At 39.2% G+C, this 25,477-nt stretch overlaps 1 protein-coding gene across 1 annotated transcript in view; it reads left to right on the plus strand.

Annotated features, from left to right (window-relative positions):
* Window positions 1-25,477, plus strand: part of NRXN1 (neurexin 1) — a 487,169-nt gene that overhangs the window by 450,084 nt on the left and 11,608 nt on the right. Inside the window, exon 14 of the mRNA XM_009333610.1 lies at window positions 13,619-13,697. Within this exon, the coding sequence (XP_009331885.1) occupies window positions 13,619-13,697 (79 nt within the window). The remainder of the gene's footprint in view (window positions 1-13,618; window positions 13,698-25,477) is intronic.

A 25,477-nucleotide genomic window follows, 5' to 3' on the forward strand; every position in this document is an offset into this window, starting at 1 on the left:
TCAGACTCATAAAAGCTTAAGAGATTTGAACGTGACCCTTCAATGGCTGTCCAACATGAGGAACTCGGGGCGTGCTGACAATGACAAACTGCCTGGATGCTTGATGTTGAACCAGTGGGAGAAGGACTGAAATAGTCTTATTTAATTCAGATTTTCTCATGCGTTGGTCTGCATTGTTTTGGTTATGCAGTTTGCTCTCCTGACAGCAGTACGTAGCTGTTACAGGGAAGAGAGCTAAATCTGAAGACTTGAGGTGTAGCAGAGATTTCCGTGCAGTCAGACACATTGAGCATGTCAGCGTGAGTGTAACGGCTTGCCCCCGTAAAGGGTCTGACACACGGTGTTGCTGCCATTACATGAGTATAGATGAACCAGTGCAGTCTGACCACTTCAGCGTCTCCTGTTGATGCACAGAGTAAAACCACGGGCTGGCTGGAGGTAGCTTACACTGTTCTCCAAAGCTATGCAGAAAACATCTGGTGTTTTGCCCCAGCATAAATCTATCCACCTGGGACTTATACCAGTTTTAATTAACTTCATTTATATCACAATAACATTCCCATATAGACAAGTCTGACAGACTCAGGGAGTTTAATTATAGCCTTTCCTGACATAGCATGTCTATTTAGGGAGCCAACTGAACGTCTTAGTTGCACCAACAAGAACTTCCTCTAGACTCCCATCTGAGTTTGAGCCTGGGTCTTACGAAATCCTTTATAGTTTTAAAGAGGAACCTTACACTATCTTTCTGTTTGCGCTCCAGTCAAATGAAATTTCCTTGCTTTTGTGCTGTGTTTCAACAAATAAAATCATACGGTCTTATGAAAAGAAATTTAAAAAGATAACTTATAGGCTCTTGTCAGAGAATGGAAAGACCTTGTCAAAATATAATGCCATACTGAATAACTGGGGTGCGCACGGATGGTTAATTTCTCACTTTGCGTTCTATTTTAAATTCTCTGCCATATTCCTAGTAATTGCTCATAATGTAGTAATGAAGGTGAAACATCAGACTTTATGTGACTTAATCATTTTAACTTAGATTTTTTGGATCACCTCACAACAGAAATGTCTTTGGAGTGTGTCTCAGAAGTGTGCCATGTTGCAGTCAGAACAGCGATTAGTACGTAGCCTTAAGCACAGTCAACTTTAAGATAATTCCCTATGGGTTTGGGCTTTCAGTTTTAAACGATATCACAAGAAATGATGGGCCAAATACACAACTGAAGTGTGAACATTTTGTTTCTCTGGAACTGTATAGCTTTACACCAGCTGACATTCAAATATGTTGTTATTAATCTGTACCAGCATGTTATTAAAGATGGCATCAGATTGTGCAGGCACAAGGCATGTGAATTAAGGCTTCATGTCAGACTTGAGTTCTGGCATCCCCTAATTGTTGGGCGTTCCTTCCTTTTCACACTTAAAATTTTCCAAACCAAATGTTTTGCATGTGGTTTTCCCAGCTGCTTTAAAAACAAACAGCAGAAACGTATTCCGCTATGCACTATCAAACTGACACCCCAAAGCCAACAGCTGGCACAGCTGGAGGCTGTGGATCCACCTTGCAGATCTCTGAGGCTGAGATAACAATGATTAGTGGGAGTCTGAGACTTACGCCCTTTAAGATGATGGATCCTCATGGCCCAGACATCTGCAGAAAAGGTGAAATCTTCCCTAGAGTGATTAGCAGATAACTACTGACAGTGGATGGAAAGCTGAAATCTTGGCGCCTGTTCTGATGGCTACAAACCCATAATTTTTCTTGGTCCAGCATCCTTTGTCCTTATCCCAAGCCTCCCCATGCCCATTGCTCTTTTTAGCTCTCCGTGAGCCACTTTGCTGATTTACTGTAACTCTTTGCCCCCCCCTCCTCTCTTCCCTTTGTAATGGCGGGTGTCACCCCCCAGCCTTACAGTAAGAACAGTGTTTCATTTCTCTTCCCAAATCCTCCAGCAGCTTATCTCAGTTCCCTTTCACACGTTTCTGACCCTTCATCTCAGTATCCCATCTTGCCATCGTTCCGAGCCTGGTTTCTCTCTCCTTCCTACTCAAGTCTGGCCTACTCCTTCTCACTGTCCAAACGCCATCAGCAGCAGTACAGACAGCACGGGAGAAATTGTCTCCCAGGTCTCAGTTCCTCTCTTTGGTACTGGAAAACCACTACCTATCCTCTGAAGCAAGACCGTATTTTTAGGTCCCAAACCCAAATGACCTCCTATGTGAGCTGCAGTTTTTCTTAGGCTGACACCCTTGGGTAGATTTTCATACATGTGACAAAAAAGGTAGGTTCCTGATTAGCAATGTGGTTGTAAACAATGTCTGCATGTAAATAATGCCTCTTTTTCGTTTTTGCTTAACCTGGTCTGAGAAGTTACGGAACTGTTTCATTACGAGTGTGTGCATGCACGTGACTTATGATTTGATACACCCAGGCTTAAAAAAGTACTAGCGGGGTTGGAATGTATCTTTAAATAGCTGATTTGGTAAAACTAAGAACAATTGCAAACAAGATCTTCAAAATGGAAAACACTGAGTCCTAAGTATAGGTATCATACTATTCTATGATGTATATTGAATTCACAGCACAAAAGTAGTGACAGAGATAAAACTTTTCTTATCCAAATAACACAGGTTTAAACTTTCTCTGCTTTTTGTTGAAAGTGATTACTTAAGAAAATTGAAGCCTGGAAACAATTAAAATTAATGGTACATAGGTTCTTGAAGGCTAAATGATGCCATCCAAAGCGCGTGCCACTCCCACAGCAATCACCTGGAGCATCTCCCAGGCGTGCAAAGTGTTGCTGCTTTCCTGTAGCATGTTTTTCACCTGAATTTTGAGTGCCCTTTGTTAGACAGTTATGAAGTAAAGGCATCATTAACAAACCCAAATACCTCTGTGACAAATGTACACTTTCAGAAACTATCTAATTAACTTTATCTCCAAAACAGTGGCTTTAATGAAACTCTTATTTTAATTGAAAGGCAATTAGGCATTGTCTCCTTCCAATGCACATGTAGCTAACTATTGTTAGTTATTAACAAGTTGCACTTGCAGAATGAAGCACTATAGGACATTTCTTGGCCCTGCAAAACTAGCAGGTTATTTCCTCAGTACTTTCCCTGGTCCTGCCAATGTTGTTTGACTTTTTAAATTAAAACATTAAGATAAGGAAATGTGGCAAATTTTTAGTAGTGGAAGTAACTGCTTAATATTTGAAAAGGCCATATTTCCAAGACAGGTTTGTGGGAAGCCAGCTTCAATTTTCCTTTCCCTGCTTTGGGTAAACCTGTATAACCCGGTGATATTGGGGTATAAAATGTGACAAAGGAGCTAGTATCTGGGAGAGAACAATGTGCCCTCTTAGCCCCTCGAAAATTTTAAATTGTAATCTTTATTATAAAAATCAAGGAAAGAAAGTGTTGGCAGTTGGACTGGTGCTCATCTTTCCTTCAGGAGAGGAAAACTAGGGTTGGGAGAGGGATACCAGCAGGTGCTTACCTGCTCTGACTGACTTAAACTAATTTGCCTTGAGTCAAAGATGTGCTCAAATGAACTTGAAGAACTTGGTATAGGTAGGGCAGTGTTAAATAGAAGATCCTATGTTTTCTCTTTATTGTCTCTGTCTCTCACTTGTCTCTCTTTGGGGCAAGATGACATGGCTGATTTACCTAAATGGCTAAAAAGCAGTCTGATAGTTTATGCATTTTTCTACATTTCTTCTAAAATTATTACTTTTTGCTCTGTATTTTGAAACAAGATAGGAAAGCTTTTTCCACCCTGAAAATACAGTGAGTGAGAACAGAGACTGCATGTTAGTTGCAGGAAGTATTCCTTGCGAAGGGCTTTTCTTTTCTCTCTTTTGAGACCAGTAATAAAATTCCCATGGATATCAATGGAGCAAGGTATTGTTGTGTGGCACAATTTAATAATCGGGGACACTCACAGTTAAGTAAAACTGGCAGTACTGTAATTGTATAAAAAAGAGGGAAGTGTAGGTCAATGTAAGTGCCTTTCTAACTTTGCTGTATAAGGGGGATTTTCATAACTAAATGAATCGTAGAATCATAGAATACCAGGTTGGAAGGGACTTCAAGGATCACCTGGTCCAACCTTTCTTGGCAAAAGCACGGTCTAGACAAGATGGCCCAGCACCCTGTCCAGCCGAATCTTACAAGTGTCCAGTGTTGGTTCCAGTCTTTTCTCTAACTTTATTAAGTTTTGCTAAGAATGGTCTTAAATCATGTGATTAAGTTGCAAAAAAATAGCCTATGTTAGCAGCTCACTGGTCAATTAAAAGCAACCCCACTTCCCCAACAAAAACTCAAATAGTCATTTCTGAAGTCTTTAATAATGCTATGCCTGAGTTTTCTGAGATGAATACAAATGCAGTAAGTCTCATATTCCAAAATTCAGCAATCTCTGTACATGTGATTGGTAATGCAGGAATATAAATTAAAAGGTTTGCTATCACTGTTGTAATGTTGCAGTTTAATAAGTACAGAGTCTCTCAGTTAAAAAGAAAAATAACTTGCAAAAGTCTCCACTGTGTTTTAGAAGTTCAGAATTAATGGAGACCAAAATGTTTACTTCAGCAAAAGAGATGGCTAAAAATAAAATGGTATCAGAAAATACAAGCATAATGCCCAGAAACATTTCTCTCATACTTAGAGACAAAATTATTTTCTTGCCTAGGAGAAAATAATAGGATTGCATTTCATCAATCACACTCCATTCCATATATTTTAGGCCTAGTGCAAATGTAAAAACAAAAACGAAACTGCGTTTTTGGTGTTCTTGTTCTGTAATGAAGTATTCTGTGTATGAGAGAAGAATATGGATGTTCTGACAAGAATCTCGGAAAGAAAGCACAGGTGACTTTTAAGAGTTCACAGATTACCCGTCCCTTGTTCTCAACCTATTTTAGTTAACTGTGGGAAATAAGGGCGAAAAAGGTAAGTTGAAGAGAAGCACAGCTTCTTCTTATCAGTATGATCTGTGACAGAAGTGCCTTTGTAATTACAAATACTTTGAAGTATTTGTAATTGCAGAATGAAAATTAGCCAAAAAAAGTATTTCTGGAAACAGCAATGTTACACCACTGTGAATCTAAGTTAGATGAGAGAGAAATAATGTGATGATTTGTTCATTCTTCATCCAAGCCATGACTGCTTTAAGAAATGGCACAGTATAAATAATATACTAGGGATTATGCAGTTAGGTTCCAGTGATTTGTTCACTGGCATGTTGCATATCAGTATCTACTTCAAGGATAAAGTTCAGGTTTGTGCCATGTCTCTTCATCTGGGTTTTTATCTCCAGCATGAGAAACCATTGGGCTAGTCCTGCTTGCAACCTAACATGGATTGCTCGGGGCTCTGCGGGCAGACCGAGCTGCAGGGTCAGCCGGCAGTTCCCAAGAGCACGGGGAGAGGAGTCCCAAGAGCAGGGATGTGAGCTCCCGTTTCCATCAGCCCCACTGCAGAAAGGAGGGAGAGGGCAGGATGGAGCAAAGGGAGCAATGTAGAGATGGTACAGAGCTCATACATTTGTTATTCCCAGCCAGCCACCCCTCCCCGGTATCTCCAGTAGGAGGGATGGAAACAGTCTGGTCTTTTTAGAACCTGTAGTTCTGCATCAGTCACAATCAAGACCGTGTCATACCATTTTCAGGAAAGAAATCAAATGCTGGTCCATTCCTCTGGCACTGCACAATAAATTTAGGTCTATCAATGCAAAATGTGCATGATGCTGACATGACTCCTCATGCAAAACATGCCATCGGGTTTTTATGACATGAGTTGGCCTTGATGTGAAGGGTGTGAAAGATGGACAGTTCACCCTTCATCGCAGCCAGCACCGTTTTGAAGCACTAGTCCAACGTTCATGGTAAACATCAGTTGTTCCCTTTGTAAATACCAAACCCTGTGCTATAACTTAAGACTTGGATCAAGTAATGAAGTAATTGCTCCAAAAAATAAACTACCTTCCTCCTGCCGAAAACTGAGAAATGGTAACTCCCATCCTTGATACTCTTGTCACTGTGTGGTTGCTGCTTGCTCTGCTTCCAAGAACCACAGCTAGTATGGGATCAGCTTGTTTCAAGAAGAGAAGTCCAAAATAGCCCCTGCTGTTACGCAGTGAGTGTGGTGTTAAATATCTCCTTGAAAGGCCTTTAAATATGGAAGAGTGGCCAGTGAAAAACACATTGATGGAGATGTGTGCGTTTTCATTAGTTGCCCAGCAGGGAGAGAAACAGGGCGGAAAAACTGTAGGTTAATTTTCCAGAAAGCAGCTCCCAAAAAGTTTCACAAGGGGACGAGAAAAGTGACATTCATAAATAAAATGAATATAGAAATTTGTTTTAGTCTACATCTGTGAAACTAACATTATTCATATGTTGCAGGAGGTAAGGGACATGACCTGATAGGAAAAGATTTGGATTATTTACTTACTTTTAGGTAGTAATACTTTTCTTTTTAAAGATTAATGCAGAGTGCTGCCTGGCTAGCTGTCCAGGTAAAAAGTTGTAGCTTTGCCAGCATGTGGATTTTCTCAGCTCTGCTTCTGCTTTTTTCCAGATGAGGCAAATGGCTCTAAGACTTTGACCAAAGCAATTAACTTCAAATCCAGATTTTAAAGGAAAGGCACGCAGTTTTGTTGACATTATTTTACTATAAATCCTTTTCTCAAATATATTTCCGCTATTTGTGGTAATTTTGCCCATGAGAATTCAGATGTTTGGGAGGAGGAGGAGGGGAGCTGGAGAAGTAATACAAATGCTGCTCTGCATGGAAATAATACTGTGGATTTTAAGGTTGTTACATGGCAAGATAGACTTTCTGTACTTTATGTAGAGAGGTGGACGCCAGAAATGAGGTTATTCTGCTTTGCTGTGTGGGGCAGCTGTGTTCCCATCACTGCTGAGATCTGGGGACAGAAGCTGGAGGTGGCCTGCAGGGTATCCGAGGCATCGTCTTGAGGTTTTTACCTACATCTCAGAGTTTAATTTCTACAACACTCATTTCACTAACAGAAAGGCCTTATTGTGTTTGGTGATTATATCCTAGACATTTCTTTTTTTTTTTTTTTTTCTGTGAGTGGAACTTGTTAATCAAGGCTTTTGCTTTCTCCCAGTGTCAAACACTGACCGATTCAAGAAATAACATGATGGTATTAATTAGATGAGAGCCAGTTTTGAGAAAGTGTTTTGATTTTCAGTTACTGTATTTTCACATTACAGGGTAATAATATGTCAGCAGTTAATAAAAGATATAATAAATATTGTGTATGTGCTTGAAATATTAGCATTTTAATATCCATGTCCAGAAATAACATTTTTCAGTAGCACGGTGCCGAGAAAATACTTTTTGTATGTGGGTGGACGAGCAGTAATTGATGCACATGTACTTGTTTGACCTATAGCAGGTTAAATACAACTTTAGAGGCAGTTGTCCAAACGGCATGTCATCTGGAGCTTATATTACTGCTAGATCACTATAGCATCTTTCTCAGCAAACTGCCTCATGCAGTGGGAGGTTATTAACGCCAGGGAGAAGCTAGCTGAAGAGTACGACTGATTAATGTGACATATTCGAGTTTCTTTCTACAACTGTCTCAACAAACAGTCATAGAGATCTGCTTCATATACAGAAAATTAAATTTAAATTACACAGTCTTGGCTAGAAAATTGTGCAGTTAAACCTGTCCCAAAAAATGAAATTTGATTTTTTCCACATGAACTCTTTTGTGATTTTTCATGCCCTGTTGGTTTCCAGCATTCCCATTGATTTAGGTTACTTTATTCCTCCCTTTGAAAGAAAAATAGGGGAAAAAAGGAATAGATGCAATGGATTGGTTTTTAGGAAAGTCCCTCACTGCTTCAGAACTTAATGTGTCCAGTGCAAAAGTACAAAATGACTGCTCTAAGCTCCCTTCTGTAAACATTGCATGAACCGTATTTTTAAAGGAAAGTTTGCCACAGCTAATGAAGATAGTAGTGTATATCTGTTGGTTTTCCAAAACCTGTTTATACCATGGCTCTAGCTCTATACCCTTCTGCTAAACTGAAGCAGAGCTCTGTGTTTAAGTATCAGTTGTAGCTGATTCTGTCTAAACTAAATAGCAAGTATTTGAATAAGCTTTTTTTTCAGGAGGAAAAATGAAGTAATGCAAGCAGAGATGATAACAAAGCATTTCGGAAAAGGGGAAAAGGAGAATTAGAGGTTTAATTTCCTAGTCCTACATCTGAAAGTATGTTTTCAGAGAGTCATTTGTTAACAGTCACTATATTCTTACCCATTAATCTTCACATAATCAGGTCTGTTGACATCAACTCCCTTTGTATCCTGGCCATCCCCTTTTACCGCCTCGTCCCCTTTGCTCCCATGACCTTACCATTGATTTCTCACTTTCTTTGTGACTTCCCCTCCCAACACAACCATGATCCATCCTCCCATGCCTTAACCATCGGGCTTTTGGTGCTGCCTGCCTCTTCCTGCACCGTCCCGGCTGTCCTCACCTGGGGGTTTTAAATACGCTGAGTTTCCTTGGAGAGGCTTGCAGCCTTGGCAGTGCTCTCCAGGCACCATCTGTTCACAGCATCTCCTTGGCCAGTCGTGGGCTCCTGCCTGGCTTTCCTCTGCCTCCTTTCTTCCTGACCTTCCTTCCTGCCGTCTTGGAGCATCATTTTAGAAAATTTGCTAGATCAGAGCCTGCATAACCGCTAGCACTTATCAGTAGCATCCTCACCTGACCCTTCTCATCCTCTGCTCCCCTCTCTCACACTCATTTGTTGCATCTGGTCCGAAATCAAACTGTAAGCTCCTCAGAGCAGAGCCTTTTCCTTCCAGCTGCCTTTAGCACCAAGCACAACAGTGCCTGGCTGGTATCATTAAGCACCAAAGCTATACAAATAAATAAGAATAGTTTTGATTACACAGTTAAAGTTCTCATCTAAAATAATTTAAACAGTAGTCACAAGCGGTTATGGTGTTTATAATTCGTATAATAATTTAGGACTGCTAGTTTTTGACTTGTGTAATTTGGATTTGCTTGCAGTTCTCATGGGATAAAGTATATTATTGAACAAGAAAGGAATAAACTACATTCAGAGTAGCTGTAGGGTGCTATGATTTAAAGGAGAGCTGGTGGAATGCTACAGGAGAAAATATGCAGGATCCATTATACTGCTAATGAATGCACAATTCAGATTGGTGATTTAATTTTTAGATCATATTTCTCTGGTACCCTCAGGTATAACAGGCTTCATACATAAAAACTGAATAAGATGGTATGTATTTATGCCCAGTCATGCAAAAACTGAATAATAATAAAAAATTACTTTCCTGTATTGTTTATTCATTTGCAGTTATTTTTTTTTTAATGACATAGCATTCAAAAAGCACTATTAGAAGGGCACAACCGTAGTTGCTGGTAGCAGTTTTGAACCCTTTGAGGCAGCTTGGTATTTATCCATAGCTACGGACTGTCACTGTATTTAAGCCATGACTAGAGCATCATTTTTTGGTCTGGCCAGGAGCTTTCTTGAAATAGTCACCATTTCCTTCCTCAGGCAAGGTGGCGGATTGGTGATATTTTAAACTCTCTCTTGGCTAAGAAACAAATCCCAAAGTCCTTATTTTTTCAAGCAGACCCGACTGATGTAAGCCAGACCTATTCCTGCAGGGGCCACACCCATGAATAATTGTCAGAAACGACATTATGCAGTGACTTCTAGCTTTACAAAATGTGATTTTTTTTTTCGTCCATTTTTTATATTGACACGTTAATTGTAAGCTTTTCTACCATCCTTTTTCTGAAAAGTGAACAGATGTCTAACTTTTTAAGAAGCCACATATTACAATGGACTGCATTTTAAATCGTACAACCGCATCTGCAGAATGAATCTGAAAAGCTCTGAAAATACACAAAGAAAAGAAGGTGCAATCAAAAGAAATTCTGCCTGGCCTTCCAGGTTGTACACCTGCTATTTTAATTTTTTTTTTAATCTCTTAGAACTACAGTATCGCTTCTTAAGTGAATTTGAACAACTCACCCAAGAGACATTCTAATCCGATCGTGTATTATGATGATACCAGTTGGATGTTATCCTATTAGGCACTCACTGTAAATAAGGGATTTTCCACTGACTTTTAAATCCTTGATTAATGAGAATGCTCGAAGCAGTGTCCTGTAAATTAGCCATAGTACTAGCAACAATTGCAATTCACTTAGGAGAACTGATTTGTTTTAAATCTTCCCATCCAAATTAAAAAGCATGAGGAAAAGATAATGTGCAGTAAGTAAAACATATTACTCTATCTTGCATTATTTATCTGTACCCCATGGCTGTTTGAGACCCTTAGGTCTAAATCCTGCTCTCTGTTCAGGTCAATTCCTGTCAGTCAGAGCTCTTCTGGAGAAAGAACTCTGGTAGCTGGCCCATAGTATTTCTTTAATTTATGTATTCTTTATATTCTCTAGTGTTTTAGCTAATTCTTAATCCCATTTTAAATTACGGTAAGCAGTCCAGTGGCTTTCATTTGTAGCTTGGTCACTGCCATCTCACTTGCCTTTCACAGCTCCTTTGCCTTTTTTCTGATGAAAATATGTATGAGTAGCGGGAAAGAGGTATTTGGGTTTGGGAAAAGGGGAGAATAGGGGGGAGGTTGTGACACATCTGTTAATTGATACTTAAACTGGAATTCTTCTTGACATGTTTTTCTGAAGAAAACATTTTTCACATCATCTCACCACTTCCCTTCTTATTCAAATACTGATACTTGATTTATTGCTTGCAACAAAATTAGTTTTATATCTAGTATTGACTTTGAAACATACATCATTTCCTTTAATACTCTGAGACATTAATGAGGTCTTTCTTCACGTGCTGTATTCACATTTATTTAAGGTACTATTCATTTCTGTACCCATAATATACATGCACTTTTATCAGTCAGGAACATCCCTTTGTTCTTGTGGAGGTGTGAATACTCTTTCCATAGACTGGAATTAGTGTCACTTTATAAAGACAGTTTTGACACTCCCTCTTGTAAGTAACTGAGCAAAGTATCTCTCATACATTAAGATACTTAAAGTGTATGATTTTTCTATAGTTATTTTCTGGTAATTTTGAATGCAGTGCAAACTGTACAAAAAGTAGCTACTTAAAGTAAACTCTGACCATACTATCCTATATCAAGAATAATCAGAGACACTGCAATAATTCTATAAACCAATCTGATCATTTTACCTCAGTTCACTCAAGTTACAAGGGTTACTCATCCATGCATGTACCAAAGCGCCCTTAAACAAAATTCCAGTGAGACCAGTAGATCTCACAGAACATCATTTCTTGCGATGGCTGTTACGTATGCATGTGAGGCGCTCTGTTTAATGGTATTTGTGTACAATTCTCCAGTGATCAATTGGTAAATGTTCAGTATTCTGGCTGCAGGTCATAAATGTATAGTGTCTTCTCCAGCGTTATGGGCAGAAGGAAAAACATGACGCTGTGGTTTCACTGACCAAATTGAAACTGTTTGGGAGATGCATGATTTTTTTTTATATTTATTAGTACTTTTTTATACTTTTAGTTGTGGCTTTTGCAGTACAGAGTTAACTTTTTATATGCAGGCTTTATTGGTTACCTGGTTGTTTATTTTTTCTTTATACCTTAGGAAAAACATAGGTGCTTTTCCAGAAAGGGACTAAGATATTGATTTTCAAGCTTAAGTGTTTGTATTTTGGGGAAAAGAAATGGGCATTAGAAATTCAAGAGGATGTTTGCAGCTGGTTTTTGTTATAACTCTGTTTTCTACATGGCAGAAAGAATGGACAACTAGAGTACTTTTTTTTGGTCTTTTTAACTCTCATTGCAAATCTGCCAACTCATTTTGGCAGCCTTACAGATTTACAGAATGCTTTCCCCCAGCTATAAATTTTTGCAGCTATAAGGAAAGATAATTTTTGTGATTATGGCATTGAACTGTGACATAACACAGCTGTTGTCTATAGCCTTTTTGGTTACCTTCAGCAAGTTGCTTCATTCTTTTATGCCTCAGTCTTCTACCTGTAAAATATAATATTATTATAGTAGGCTTTTCTTTGTTATGCCTCACATATTAATGAATGTATTCCTGTATCACTTTCCTACTTCACAGAAGTGCTGAAAGCGTATGTTCATTAATATTCTTGAAGCGTGACAAAGAAAAGCCTATTACTGTAATACGCTTTGCTTTAAAACTTGTTAGAATAATAATGATAAACAACATTGGTTACACTTTGGCCATACTGTACAGAAATAAAATTATTACATACTCAGACTTAAACTGATGTAAAACTTTGATGCATTGTAATGTCCCTCTCCTATACTCATGCAAAAAAAAAACCCTAAAAATAATATTTCACATTGACCAAAATGGGTTGTATCGCTTCGTTGGCATATGTATCATACAGGGATCCAAGAACGGCTTTTTGCCTGCTATATCATCCCTAGCTGCTTGTTTCAGTATCATGTAGTCTTATTCTCTCTGTGTATATCCTTCGGTGAGGTGAACAGAAGCCTGAAACGGACAGTTACGAAATGTCTTGCCCATAGGAAAAGCTTCTTCCTAACCTCATTAGTAATTGCCTGAGAAATGACCAGGAGCATGACAGTTTATATTTCCCTGCTATTATTTCCCCTAATAACTGTGGATGTTCTTATTACATTTCTAAATGACTGTTCTCAGAGGTGGCTTGAACAGAAGGTATTTCATTTTATCAGGTTCAGATTGATTGCCTCAGTGTTTCATTGAATACCTCCTTGTTCTTGCACTGTAAGAAGCGGTAGATAGGAATCCCCCGTTTCTTTTCTTCATAGCGTGTTGTATCATACATCCCTTGGTTTGTCTCCTTTGTCTTGATTTATTTGATTTCTTTATACAAAGAACTGTCCAAGCTCATTTTGGACAGATGTTCCTAGAGCCCCTCGGATCTAAGCACAGTACTCGGGCAATACATATTTAAGAAAACAGGATGTTTTCCCTTATTTAAGAAAATAGGATGGTACTTTCTAACACTGCATATATTTATTACTGTTTTTGTTCCTTTACTTTCTTTTCATTTAATAGTTTTCAAGTCAGTGAGACTTATGTTTGCTTCTTTTCCTTTTTTTTGGCTCTACATCTGAGAAAGCAAGTGCAATTAATGGAGAAAACATCACTACATTTCTGATAGTTTTAACAGCTGCAGGCAGTTCAATATTTTGACTTGTTTTTTTAATGCTGTCAGTGTTTTCAGCAATATCATAGTAGAGATATTGGAGATAAAGATGGAAGACCAGCAGCCCCAATATATATATTCTGTCTTTCTACTTTCTGTTCTTATTACAAAAAAATATTAAAATGTTTAAATGCCTGCACTGGATATCTAACACAGTTCTAAAAACTGACAGGTGTGAACTGGAAAGCAAAATCCCATTAATACAGAGTTGGAGAGTGTCACTGTGCCATTACTTATGAAGTCTTGAATGCTCTGGGCCTTGCATAAATCCCAGCAATAAAAGAAATGCCAGTGAGAATCTTACAACATGTTCAGTCAATTAAAATATATCTATTTGACTTTTCTTTGCAGACCACAGATGACATCCTGGTGGCCTCAGCTGAATGTCCTAGCGATGATGAGGACATCGATCCCTGTGAGCCGAGCTCAGGTGGGTTAGGTTAGTCAACTTTTTTATTACTTTCTTTTATTTCATATTTGCATGCTCCAGTCCCCCAGAGTCCCATCTAGCGGGACAGACCTTTCTTACATAGCAGAGAGAAGTTGAACTGGGACCTTTTTACACATGGCAGTGTCAGCGGAGAGGGAGTTTGCTATACGTTTTTCAAAGACAACGGATGGGAGCACGTTGATAGTTGTGATCTGAGGAAGGTTATAGCTTGACCAAGGACCTGAGGCTGGACTGGGTAGGGCATTCTGGGGCCCCTGCAACTGTGTTGTCGTGATAAAGGGACAACTTCATTTAGGAGAAAGATGTTGCAATTGCTTGTGCCTTAAGCATTTCCCCCAAATAAGATAAAAGTACCGTATTTCAAGTGTCATATTATGTCAGTAGTAGAAGCAGAGTTCATTTTGAATTACTGTGTATGGTATGAAATACAGTATAGATGGTAAAATACCATCTGAAGACATAGAATACAACAGTCTCAAATTTCAAATTGTTTTACGGCTTTTTTCCAAGCCAGGACAATTCAGAGTGTATGTTTCAGTTCTGATTAGAAATGAAAAATTTTGACATTCTAGTATTTTCCGTGGAACAAAAAATGTGTAGTGTTTTGGCCACGTCTTTCCTACTCCCCCTGAATAACGGAGATTTGGTACTAATTTTTCTCTCTGATATAATTTCCCACTTACCTTTATATTCAATTAATACTACATACCTTCTCTAAAAATCCAAATGTTTATCACAAATGTGAAAGGAATGCAAAACTTCATAATAGCAATTTGAAGAATTATATTACTCTATAACCTTTTAAAAATTCCAGATTTCCAATGAATTACTCCTCCTTTCTTTGTTGGTTTGAGTTAGCTTTTACCTTTTCTGAGTGAACAGCTTGTGGTATCATATATATCTCAGTTTTTCTTATTCACTTGAATCCTGTGATATTCAGTAGCGAGCTTACTGTCAGTTGTTTTAGGTAATTTGGTGGTCTTTGGTACTTGCTATAATACTTAATAGTAAAAGAATTAAGATCAATTTGTTGTGCAGTAACATATTTAGTTCAGGTAGAAATGAATGAAATTTCAGACTAGTGTATTAATGCATATCACAACCGAGAGCCATCTTAGTACAAAGCTCAAATCTGGGGCAGGGGATATGTCTACATAGCCTTAAGTCAAATCAGATTTTCCTTCAAATGCAGATGCGTGGTTCCTTTTTGAAGTCACATAGCCTAATACCCCCATGCAAAAATTATTTATTTAAATTTAAGTATAAGGCAGAGACATTTATGACTTGTTTCAGTGTTTGATGGACATGCAGGATGGCATTTGAGCTCTTCCAGGAACCAAGATATTTTTAGATTTGATAAGAATAGTTTGGGGCTGGTTTCTTTTGCTTTCCAATAACATTTTCTGGCCAAAAATATTGCTGGCATTTTTCAAAATGCCATGAGATGGAATGACCATTCTTAAAACTGAGCAGCAACAGGTACGCCCACCTTACACATTTTTTACACCTCTCAGGAAGACATTTCACTTGCAGAAGTCCCATGACTTCATGAGGAAGTTATTTGGGAATTGTGATGAGAATTCATTTGTTGAAAGTTTGAAAATTAATTTCCAGGATTTTTTTTTCTGCTCTTCCTTCTTATTTTCAGGTTCTTGAGTTTAACAAGACTGTGTCTTGTCCATTACGAGTCAATGCAGTAGCTCAGATGGCTCTGAACTCATCCATACCAATTGCTTCCTTGCTTTAGTTAACTCAGGCAGTGCTGTTCAATAGATATATTTATCTACTTTAATATAGATTATTTTAATAATTCTTTTGAAATTTGATAAAGTAAATGTAAAATAATACATTAGTTACCTACCACTAAAAAATTTCCCAAACCCTCTTAGAGTGCAGCTGTTGTATTAGAAATGTATTTGCATTACCTCAGCCTTACAGTTTGCTGAAAGCCAATGAAATTTCAGAATAATTATTCTCTGGGGTTGTTTTGAACTTCAGATCTGGGGCTGCAATGCTCAGTAGTCCTGGAGCCAAGCACAGTCATTTGGCTGGTGGGTGCAGGAACGGGAGGGGTGAAATGAGGCTTTCTGACAGGTTATCATTTCTGTCCAAACTGTGGTCCAGAAGGGGAGTGTGAATGTTACTTTTCCTGCAAAACCTTGCCATTAGCTTTACATCCTTGTGTCCAGCTTTCCGATTTTAGCTTATCATTCATCACCCAGCTCCACTTCTCATTTTCGTCTATTTGAGAATGGTTTTAGTGTTTCATTTCTTGGATCCCAACTGCTACTGCTTTTTAAAATAAGTATGGATTGGAACAGGAATTATGTTCTCCATAATCCCAATTGTCTGGATCATTTTATCTGTCATTCTTCACGTCAAAATGTCATTTGTCCTCCCACTCTCAACTCTTAAAAGCTATTAGTTTGCCTCCCTCTTCACTGGCCTTGTCCTTTTCTTGTATTTGAAACAACATGAACCAAAGGGGTTACTGGAGTCATAACTGCTAGCATATCTGTCTCTCTATAAGCTGTTTTAGTCTTAGTCACTTAGTCTTATGAATAAGCTTTCTCCATGAATAGTCAGTCCTGTAGGCACTGCTCCATCTCAGTAATACTGCAGTCGCCATGTGGATTTGAGCTACTCCTAACAGTAGGCTGGAACTTAAGGGAGAAAAGCATAATATTGTTGACAGTGACAGATTAATGATTTTTCTTCTTTTCATTTGGGATAGGAGTTGCAAAAGGATTTGTCCCTCTATTTAAATTCTTCCCATGGCTCAGTTCAACTTTTTCCCCTTAACCCTTTTCACAAACCAGAGTTGCTTCTCCACAGCTACTCCTTAACATCCTCACTAATGGTGGTGAAGCTTATGTTTCCTAACAGATACTTCTAGGAGGCAGAAATTATGACGATTCAGACAATTTTATGTTTTCACTTCAGAGGCCGTAACCTGAGATCCTGTTAGATTTCTTCTCTTGCTGCCTAACGGTCAGACAGCAAAGGGATCCACCCCAGCACAAGAGACTATGCAGCACACTCAGAGCTCACAGGTCAACAGTTTTCTAGCAAGAATACGTTTAAGGGATGGCCCGAGCCCATTCAGTTTTATTGACAGCCATAAATGTACATCTACATGATCATTGCCCATAATATGCCTATTTCTAACCAAAGTTCTCAGCTCAAAATGAGAGCCTATTCAACAAACAGTTTGAATATGGTAAACCTATATATCATAGAAACTACTGATATGCTAGATTTTACTGATCAGCGAGATTTATGCTTAAAATAGGGCTTCTTTTCTAGGATAAATATGTTGCAGTTTGTAGTGGCTAACAAGTCTTGGTCTGCCACCACCAGCTTCGCGTTCTGTGCACCTGTCTTCTAAATACTAAATGGAAAGATGCAATTTGCAACAAATTTCATATGGGACATAAAAACGTAGACCAGATTAGGAGCTGCTAAGCAGCAATCCCATCAACTTGTCTGGAACATAAAGTCACAAAAATTATAATTGCAGATTTCATTGTGGTATACAAACTGCTAAATGTGCTGTAATTGGATGAAGTCATAACAAATTTATTAGCATGCAAAACGTAGTCAACATACTTTGTTTGCGTTATGTTTTGTATAGTAAGGCAACACATATTGCTTTCACAGTCTCTCCACATTCCCCTCTCCTACTCTAAATACTAATAACAACACGAAGACTGATGATAATAATAATAATAAATAATAATAGTTTATGTTCCTCAGCTTTGTGTCATAGAAGAAATAATAAAGCCTTTTCGTTTTGTAGACAAGTTATGAAAAATGTTAGTGGAAACCTATTAAAAAAAAAAAGACCTGGGATGATTTACTGATTTTACGTGGAGACTTATAAAACTGCAGGTGGACAAACTGCCATTCTGCACATCAGGGCTGCTGTTCCAGCCTTTCCTGAGCTCTGTACAGCGCTCTGATTTCTGCTGAGTTTCAGTGATCATTTGTGCTACACAGTTTATTTGTTCCAGTTACGCTGGGCTGGTATTTCATTTGTTAGCTATTATCTAGCCACTTCTGTAGCTATTGAAATGTTCCGAAACACAGAGAAGTCCAAACTGGCTCAAATGAAGTGAAATCATTGAGTTTAATGGCAGGGAAATCTAGACCAGGGAAAAGTCTTACAGTTTTTAGCACACGCACAAACAGTTCTTTTTCTGCAAATTACAGTTAAATCCTTCTCAAACTCGGGACTTGACAAAGCTTTAAGTTAAAAATTAGGTTCAAAACCTCTCCTGATGGCCCCAGCAGAAATGAGATGGATAGAGGTTTTGGCAGTCTTAAAGCCAGAATATATGGTATTCGCTGGTCTTGGAAGTTTTAGCAGAAGACAACCTTCAGAGTGAAAAAATGGTCTTGTAGAAACAAGCTTTTTTCAGGTTCAAACAATTGTCTTTCTACCAACAGTTCGTATGTTGCAAGCAAATAAAATACTTCTTCATCTCTTGATCAGCGTTTGTCTGGCAGCTCTTGGGTTCCACTTTTCAGGACAGTGACTGGTATCAGATATTGTCCTATACTTGTTCTGTAGGTAAATAGGATAAGAACAGTCAGAACAGAGTTCAGTGATGTATACCAACTGGTAGCATTAGTTACCTTTCTTAGCCCTGATTCTTGATTCTGAGGAAGAAATGGGATCAGTTATTTTCCTACGTTATTAAGTAAGGACCAATAATAGGATAGATGCTTATGGACTGATCTTTGAGCATGTGTTGATTTTCCTACATCTTAGTCAGGCTCATTGCATTGCAGAAAACAGCTGGCGACGGTCAGAAATCATAGAATCATAGAATAGAATCATTAAGGTTGGAAGAGACCTCCAAGATCATCAAGTCCAACCGTCAACCCAACACCACCATGCCCACTAAACCATGTCCCTAAGCGCCTCATCTACACGTCTTTTAAATACTTCCAGGGACGGTGACTCAACCACTTCCCTGGGCAGCCTGTTCCAATGTTTAACTACTCTTTCAGTAAAGAAATTTTTCCTTACATCCAATCTAAACCTCCCCTGGCGCAACTTGAGGCCATTTCCTCTCGTCCTTTCGCCAGTTACTTGGGAGAAGAGACCGACACCCACCTCGCTACAACCTCCTTTCAGGTAGTTGTAGAGAGCAATGAGGTCTCCCCTCAGCCTCCTTTTCTCCAGGCTAAACAACCCCAGCTCCCTCAGCCGCTCCTCATAAGGCTTGTTCTCCAGACCCCTCACCAGCCTCGTTGCCCTTCTCTGGACACGTTCCAACATCTCAACATCCTTCTTGTAGTGAGGGGCCCAAAACTGAACACAGTATTCGAGGTGCGGCCGCACCAGTGCTGAGTACAGGGGCACTATCACTTCCCTGCTCCTGCTGGCCACACTATTTCTGATACAGGCCAGGATGCCGTTGGCCTTCTTGGCCGCCTGGGCACACTGTCGGCTCATGTTCAGCCGGCTGTCGACCAACACCCCCAGGTCCTTTTCCGCCAGGCAGCTTTCCAGCCACTCTTCCCCAAGCCTGTAGCGCTGCATGGGGTTGTTGTGGCCAAAGTGCAGGACCCGGCACTTGGCCTTGTTGAAGCTCATACAGTTGGCCTGGGCCCATCGATCCAGCCTGTCCAGGTCCCTCTGCAGAGCCTTCCTACCCTCGAGCAGATCAACACTGCCGCCCAACTTGGTGTCGTCTGCAAACTTACTGAGGGTGCACTCGATCCCCTCATCCAGATCATTGATAAAGATATTAAACAGAACTGGCCCCAATACTGAGCCCTGGGGAACACCGCTCGTGACCGGCCGCCAACTGGATTGAACTCCATTTACCACAACTCTCTGGGCCCGGCCGTCCAGCCAGTTTTTGACCCAGCGCAGAGTACACCTGTCTAAGCCGTGAGCCGCCAGCTTCTCGAGGAGAATGCTGTGGGAGACGGTGTCAAAGGCCTTACTGAAGTCCAGGTAGACCACATCCACAGCCTTTCCCTCATCCACTAGGTGGGTCACCTGGTCATAGAAGGAGATCAGGTTGGTCAAGCAGGACCTGCCTCTCATGAACCCGTGCTGGCTGGGCCTGGTCCCCTGGTTGTCCCGCACCTGCCTCCAAAGCATCAGTGTAGCCAAGAGAGGGCAAACGAGCCACTACTTAAGATGACTCTTAGAGTTCAGTCACTCCTTTGGGCAAGGCTTTGTCCTGTGAGCAGAACAGAATGGGGCTTTGCATGCAAACTGCTTCCCGCATATGTACCTCCCCCGCTGTGTGGTAACAAGGATAGATGGAGATGGCTAGGAACCATACGTTCTCAGACGCTTTGTGATGGTTTAGTTTTGGTCCCAGAATTGATACCTATTTTTCTAACAGGCAGAGCTGTGAAATATGGACTGTGAATGATTTATGCTCATTATTAGAAGTTATGATCTTCTTTTCCTGTCACAAATTACTGCGCTGTATTCCTGGTGCATCTGGCAGCAAGATAACATTGCAGTAGGAGGTGAAGTGACTCCTATAATTTATACATCACTGCAAGTGCCCTATTTAATGCACTTCATGGAATTCATTGTGCAAGGAGCTGAAACAAAGAAAAATAAAATTACAGTTAGTTCACAGAGCTACTGTGTTCATTATGGCTCAAGACATAAAGGGAATATTTGTGCCTCAGTCCAATTATCCTGTAGTTCTATATGCATTTCCAGTACTAGAAAGATCGCTGGGTTGTCTTGAATCAGCCTTTTAAAATGCTTAGCTGAAACACATATAGACATGTCTGTATGAGCTACTACAGGGTGAAATTTATGCTTTATTTACAAACTTTCCAAATGTTAGCACTTACCATGTCTGTACATAAAGGAACTGAGGGGCTTCAGATATAGATTACTTTTCCTGTAATTGAAGTTAAAATAGTTGTTAAGGTTATTTAAGTTTTTTATAAATCATAAAGCCCCCCAAAGCAACAGAAAGAAAATGTTGCATTTTTCCAAATTATTTTATTACGACTGAACCACTTCTTTGTCAATAGACTGAGCTCTTAGTGTCTGTCACTGTGAATTACAAATATGGCGTTTCTCATCTGAATTTGATTAAAAAGATTTTTTTCCTAAATTGTCTAACAAAATGAGGTTAAAAATTATGATTGATCCATTTTACCAACACTGATCTCTACTCTTTGCTAGCCACGTCATTGAAACGTGGGAATACTGAGTAGAATTGTAGCTTTCCAGCCAGTCCTATGGATTTTCATACATTCCCAGTGTTGGCAGCAGCTGAAAACAATAGCATGTGCTGAATGGAAGGGTTTTCTTTCACTCTAACAAATCATTTTTCAATAGTTTAAAGAATTCTGACTCCTCAACTGCATTCTGTGTAATTTTGGTGGCAGCTGTGGTGTTCACACTCTTATACACCCTTTCTTTGTGTAACCTCAACTGGTACAGGGGATTTGTGACCAGCATGAAATTATTTTAAAGTTTGTTTTTTAAGCACACTTTAAGACAAAATGCTGCTATTGTTAGCTAAACATGCCTTTTAAATGTGAAAAATTAAGTAGATACTCCTTGCTGAACATATGTAATTCAAAGAGAGGTTTAATACATAGAGATGCCTAGAGATGAGAGCACAGGCTAATGCTTTCTAGCGTGTATTAATTGCAGTCACAGTGATATGAACATATCAGAAGGCAGAATACGGATGGAAACTGGAGAGCTGGCTTTTTTTCCTGAGCACAATGGTTTTCTATTAATGTAATATCAGCGGCTCACTATGCTTTAAAACTGGTAAGAAATATTGACATCAGGTTGCTGTAAATCACGCAAAGTTCTCTGTTAACTTGCACAAGGCCTGCTCTACTGGTGCGTAAATGATGAACGGATTTCCTTGTGTGTGAACTTTGAGGGTGCATTCATATTCCACTCATATTCTTGCTGAAGTTGGACATTCTCACTTCTATAATGTATATAAGAATGGCAAACATTTGTGATGTAAATACTGGGATTATTATTTGTATGGCAGTACCTAAAGCTCTACCTCATGCTTCAGACATATGCAAACAACATGAAAAGACAGTTCAGAGAAATTTATTAAGTGACAATTATTAGTACTGCTGTTACATGTTCAGTGGTTTGGAGTTAGACATCTCCACAGCATAGAAAAAACCAGATGGTAATGTTTCTAGTAGTTTGAAGAAACTTACTCATTTTATAAACAATAATTCAAGAAAAATGGGCACATTACTCAATGCTCCTGAAGGGGTGGCCCATGAAAGAACGCTCTGTTATTTTTCTTTCTTTTAAAGACTTAAAACACTGCTTGTGGCTCAGTTCTGAAGATATTTATAAGCAAAGCTGAAGCACATGATCCTGCTGCGATACCAGAACTGGGATGTGAATGCAGAGAAGCAAACCAGGCACCCCACATCACTCATTCACAAACGCATGTGGACGATATGTGACATCCCCACTGTCTTAGGTGGAAATCCCTAGATTTTTCAGTGCTTGTCTGGATCATGGACAATAAAATGTCTGAATACAGTGTCCTTTTATTCAGGTGTAGAAGTGATATGGTAGTCAATCAGAGGCAAGTGTACAATCCCTGCATGAGATAACGTGAGTGAGAGGAAGCGAATGGGGAGCAGGTTAGAGCTAAGGGTCGCAGTTCTGTGGGCAGGGTTGGAGGAGAGCAGGAGAAGACTACTCTCATTCAGCGCACACCAAGGTGAGGAATATGGTCTTGTTTCATTGTTGAGGCTGTTTGGGGAAAATTACTTGTCTCACAGTCCATTTAATATTCATTCTCTCTTGTTTTCTCTCTCCCTCCCTCCCCACAAGTATATGCATACACTCTTGAGGGCTTACCTTCCTGACTTGCCCTAGAAAAATTTGCAGAAAACACTGTTGCTAGTATATAAGCAGTTGCTTGACCTATACTTCTTGCTACTCCCAGTTAAAGAACCTGCCTTACAAGACCATTCTAGCATTAACCGGAGAGTGAGATATGTCCAGAATGACTCAAAAAAAAAAAAAAAAGAAGAAATAAATCTAACAAAGTACAGAATTACTGAATGAGGTATTACATAGACCTTAAAGAATTAATTGACTGGTAATGCAGTGGCTTTGTCAGACAAAAAAAAAGGAAATTGGATCTATGACCGTGCTCTCTTAAACAAAGCAGTCCTGATTTTCAAGACTGATACTCAAGATTTTCAATAACACAACTAATTAAGTCCCAGTTTTTGTGCATGTATCCCTAATATGTGAAAATAGTTTCTAGGCAGTTCTAAATCTTTTGTGATTCTTAGTTGTTCACCACAGAAATAAAGATGTGTGTGCTCTGACAGCTTTTACTATGAGATGTTTCCACCATTTTCAAAAATGGTGTAGATCTTTTCAATCTGGAATCAAAGAACCACTTAACTGAAGAACAGGGTGTAAAATAACATATATATATATATGTTTTTGAACTATCATGAAGGATTTTTTCCTGTATATTTCAGTAGATAAACTATTTCATTCATTTAGATGCTAATAATCTTTCTTCCTCTCTTTTTTGAAATATCAAGTCAGATCTTATCCGTTACGTGGCCCATGTTGATCATGCCAGTTGAAGTTTTCTGAACTCCGACAGGGAACAATCTGTATTTTGTCTTCTAAAGTATGGTCTTTCCAATTTGGGATAGAAGCACAATACACAAGTAAAGTGTAAGAAAACCAGCACTGACCTGTCCTAATCTGCATCCTGAGAGAGGTTTCATTTTCAGGTTATTTTGTAAACATTAGATTTACTGAAACCATTTAAGTAAAACCAAATAAAAATTATGTGGACTCTCAAAACATTTTCCATGGGTGGATTTCACACACTGACATTGGTTGAAAAACGCAGAAAATAAGTAAATTAGTAATTGCAAAACTGAGGTTTCCAGAAATAGTTTAGTAATTTGCTGACTTGAGTGAGACTTTTGTCTTATTAAATAAATTCTGGAAGGGCAGAGGATTTGCTTGCACGAGGATGAAGTAAATAGCTGACTGAATCTGGAACAGGTTCCATTAGTTTTCATGGGAATCTGCTTACAAATTCTAAGTTAAAGTGTATAATCCTAAAAATGGTCCTTTGAATGAAGCTTACACATAGAATCACGACTGCACGTAGATTGTTGACATAAATAAATGAGTTGTTCTAGTTTGTTTGAAATTAGATGATATGCTACTGGTGCCTTGATTAATGCAAGCCCATTGTGTTCCTTGAGCTACACTTCATTCTGGTTTGATTTGCTGCATCTAGTGCATATATTTTCTTGCATACTGTATTGTGGACACTAGCAATACCGAAACTACTTCTTGACACTGTAATAGATATGCATTGAATTTGCCTCTTTTTGTGGGAAAAAAACTTTTCCTCAGGACTATTTATCATCCTTGTTTTTATGGACATGGTAGTGGAAGAAAGACAATATTTTGCAAAGGTATAAAAAGGTTTATAGCCAAAATACTGGCCTAAATTAACATTGTATTGCTCAACTTCTATGCCAAGGCTTTCTCTCATACCACATTTGAACAATATCAGGTTAATCAGTTAAATCAGGTCCTTAAAATTCTGCAGGAAATTTGCTTTACCTCAGCTACTATTTGGAGGAAGGACTAGACAGAAAGATGGGAATCTGAGGCAGCCACCCCTACCAAACAGGGAAAATGCAGTTTTGCTAAGGAAGAGGGAAGCTGGCTGCACTGCATGCAGGACAGAGGGCAGAGGCCAGTGCTTTGCCTCTCCGAGTTAAGTGACACAGGACACTGTCTATTCCAGCGCTCTTTTGCAGCTCCATTTTTCTGCATTCAAACAGGGGAATTACAGGTGTGTAAGGAAACCATTGTGCTTCTAACCAATCATTTGCAATACCTGATAAATTCAATTAATATGGTGTACCAACAAAGTAGTTGGTGTATGCCAGCTGCAGCTTATCAACTAAATACCATGTTAACAGACTGCTGGCAGCAAAAAGGGTTGCTTACCCCGCTGCCAGACAAAGGAGATAAGGGCAAACGGTAAGCTTTTTGCTGGCGTTTTCTAGCGGTCACTACAGTGTGAATTTTCATTATCTTTTGCATACCTAGTAGTAGGACCGTTGCTGCTAGTTTTCAGCTACTTGCTAACACCTGATTTAAACCTCTGTGGAAACACTGGGGTTTTTTAGCATGTGACTAGTCATTTGACAGCCTGCAAAGTGGCAGGTGAGTGCTGACAAGTTTGAGAACTAGGTATTCTCTAAGGATATTGCTCATAAATGGAAGCAGGGAAAATTCAAGGCAAAAGTAACCTGTAATGAGGATGCATGTACCTGAAATAGTCTAACCTTAGGCTATTTCCTTCTACCTATATAAAGACCTGAATGAAACGTTGTTCTGCTGTGTTGACATGCTATTCTGGCCCATAGGTTTCAAAACCAGCACTTCTCCTGAGGTTAAGAGCTGTGGTCTAAATTTGGGACTTTGACAGTTTAAATGTAAGCTGGCTTAAACAGTAGATTCTGATCTAGATACAGTACATGTTGTGAACATACCCTTTAAAAAGTTACAAAAAAGGGATAAATTAAAGGAAAGATGAAAGCAGCAAGAACATGAAAATCATATTCCAAAAGAAGACAAAGCTTTATAGATATCTCAGTCTTTTTCCTTGTGCTAACATCAGAGACACCAGTATTGTTTTATAGAGTATGATGAGAGAAGCATCCACCCGAGAGTGCTGAGAGAGCTGGCGGAGGAGCTC

This window comes from Pygoscelis adeliae, unplaced genomic scaffold, assembly GCF_000699105.1.
Source record: "Pygoscelis adeliae isolate BGI_AS28 unplaced genomic scaffold, ASM69910v1 Scaffold1, whole genome shotgun sequence".
Taxonomy (NCBI): Eukaryota; Metazoa; Chordata; class Aves; order Sphenisciformes; family Spheniscidae; genus Pygoscelis; species Pygoscelis adeliae.